The 2,402-nt window shown below is 37.0% G+C and overlaps 1 protein-coding gene across 1 annotated transcript; it reads right to left on the bottom strand.

The window, feature by feature from the left end:
* Positions 1 to 439: 439 nt before the first annotated feature.
* LOC141049926 (olfactory receptor 1f45-like) lies at positions 440 to 1,387 on the bottom strand. Its single transcript, XM_073546767.1, has one exon. The coding sequence runs from the start codon at positions 1,385 to 1,387 to the stop codon at positions 440 to 442; it is 948 nt and encodes a 315-aa protein (XP_073402868.1).
* Positions 1,388 to 2,402: the final 1,015 nt, after the last annotated feature.

Raw genomic sequence — 2,402 nt, forward strand, 5'->3', positions numbered from 1 at the left:
TTGTTATCCATTGAAACTTTCCAGAGTTATTACCTCAAAATGTGACTGTGGTCAGAAATTCCATTCTAAAACCATATGTGCTATATGGAACTGGCCGTCGGTTGTGGCTCTATCAGACTTATCTCTACAAGAAGGTCTGTCAGTAGGAGCCTATGGTGTCTTTGAGAATGTGTTTTTCATATGTGAGGTCAAGCACTGAGGGTGAATGAGAAGGTCAGTCTCTCATGGACGTTTAGTTACCTTCAAAATAAAGGGAAGATCTCTGCAGCCACTCAGGTTCCACCAAATTTTACCCTTGAATAGAATATTTATTTCAAACCTTGAAGTGTAGATACAAACCTTTGGACCAATGGTGTCATTGTAAATTGTATTCCGCTATGTGATGCTTCGTACAACCGAGATTCATTATTGGACGGAATCTTTGTATATTATAATAGTTTCATCTTCTGCATCCATTTGTAAAGATTTGACTTCTAATTTTTTGTATCGCTCTCTTGATCTCGTTGTTCCTCAGACTGTAGATAATGGGATTCATCAATGGTGTCACCACTAAATATAACAGGGATCTGTATTTGTTGATGTTGGATGAGCTCTCATCAGATGGAGTCATGTAGACTGCAATCAGAGTACCATAATAGGCACACACTGTGGTCAGGTGGGAGCTACACGTGGAGAAGGCTTTTCTTCTACCATTAGTTGAAGAAATTTTAAGGATGGCCAAAAAAATGCAAAAGTATGAAATAATGATAAAGGCAAATGGAAAAAATATCCCAAGAATGGCAAAAGTATAGTCTTGTATTATAAGAATATAAGTGCCTGAAGTGGCCAATTCCATAACGGGACCAAAGTCACAGAAGAAGTGGTTGATATGGTTCAAGCCACAGAATTTACATTGGATAACAATAATTAACTCACTTGATGTCTCCACACTGTCTACAAGCCATGACCCAATAACCAGCCGAAGGCAAAGATCTGGACTCATTAGAGAAGAATAGTGTAATGGATGGCAGATGGCCAAATATCGATCATAGGACATGATGGCAATGAGCAAACATTGAATGAATCCAAATATGCCGAATACATATAACTGCATCACACAACCCCACAAGGACAAAATTCCCTCCTCAACCAACATTATGTCCAACATCATGGGGATAACACTGGTGGTCAGTAAGACATCTGCTATGGATAAATGTTTGAGGAAAAGAAACATTGGGATTTTGAGGTGGTCAATGGTGGTCACTAGGAAGATAATGAGAAGGTTTCCGACCAGTATACAAATGTAACTCAGGGTAAGCAGAAGGAATAGAAGAGTTTTATATTTAGATAGACTTTGGAATCCAAGAATATGTATCTGAGTGACTTGAGTCTGATTCTCCTCACACATAATTTATATATTTATGATGGCACAAAAACTAAGAATAAAAAAATTAAAGCCAATACATATTTAAAAGTCATAATATACATTTCCTTAAAAACAACAAAGGGATATATTTTCAGCTGTAAATTATATTGATGTTTTGTTGGCGCTTCTTATGTAAAGGCGAAATCTCCCAGATGGTGACATCTTTTATAGCATCAGACCATCATTAAATATTCTCACGGGATCCTGATAATAATGCTCAAATGAGTGAAGCAAACACATGAGATGTGTCGGTTAGATAAATTGGTTGTCCTTATTGTAAGAAGCTTGTTATGGCTCAATAATTAATGATAAGTAATTATTGTTAATGAATGAAAATTATTTCTGAATAAGCTTGTTTATGAGCAGAAAGGAAATCATGGTTGCATTCCAGGAAATTTATGTGAAACTTAGTAGAAAGTTTTATACTTTATAGTGGAAAAGTTGCAGCTAAACAGCCTAAGTGTTGGATCAAATCACATGGTGCATAAGACAGTGAGGTCTTTCTAGTACAGTCCTGGCACAATATTAACCCTGCTGTTCTGTTTGGTCAAAAATGACCGAATTTGAAATTTGATTTTTTTTTTTTACATTTTCTGAAACTTGTGGTTAATTGACTTTTCCTAATTTGTGATGTTCTTATTAAGGGTAGTTTTTAATTTTTATTTTTTGCTTACTTTTTGCTCCACTTTTTTTATACTTATACAAGGAAGGTGACGTTCACAAGGGGGCATTCTCTGTGTCTGGAGGAGAGAAGGTTTCTCCACCAACATAGAAGAGGATTCTTTACTGTTAGGGCAGTGAGAATCTGGAATTCCCTGCCTGAGGAGGTGGTGATGGCGAACTCAGTCGAAGGGTTCAAGAGAGGCCTGGATGTCTTCCTGGAGCGTAACGATATTGTATCTTACAGTGATTAGGTTCTTTAGAAGGACGTAGATCTGGGGATTTATTCTGATGGAATATAGGCTCAACTGGATGGACTAATGTCTCTTTTTGGCCT

The sequence above is a fragment of the Dendrobates tinctorius genome, unplaced genomic scaffold, assembly GCF_039654945.1.
Source record: "Dendrobates tinctorius isolate UK_male_01 unplaced genomic scaffold, ASM3965494v1 ptg000151l, whole genome shotgun sequence".
NCBI lineage: Eukaryota > Metazoa > Chordata > Amphibia > Anura > Dendrobatidae > Dendrobates > Dendrobates tinctorius.

What these genes read in the sequence shown, in the direction of transcription:
- LOC141049926 (XM_073546767.1), bottom strand. Translation starts at nt 1,387, where the DNA reads ATGTGTGAGGAGAATCAGACTCAAGTCACTCAGATACATATTCTTGGA.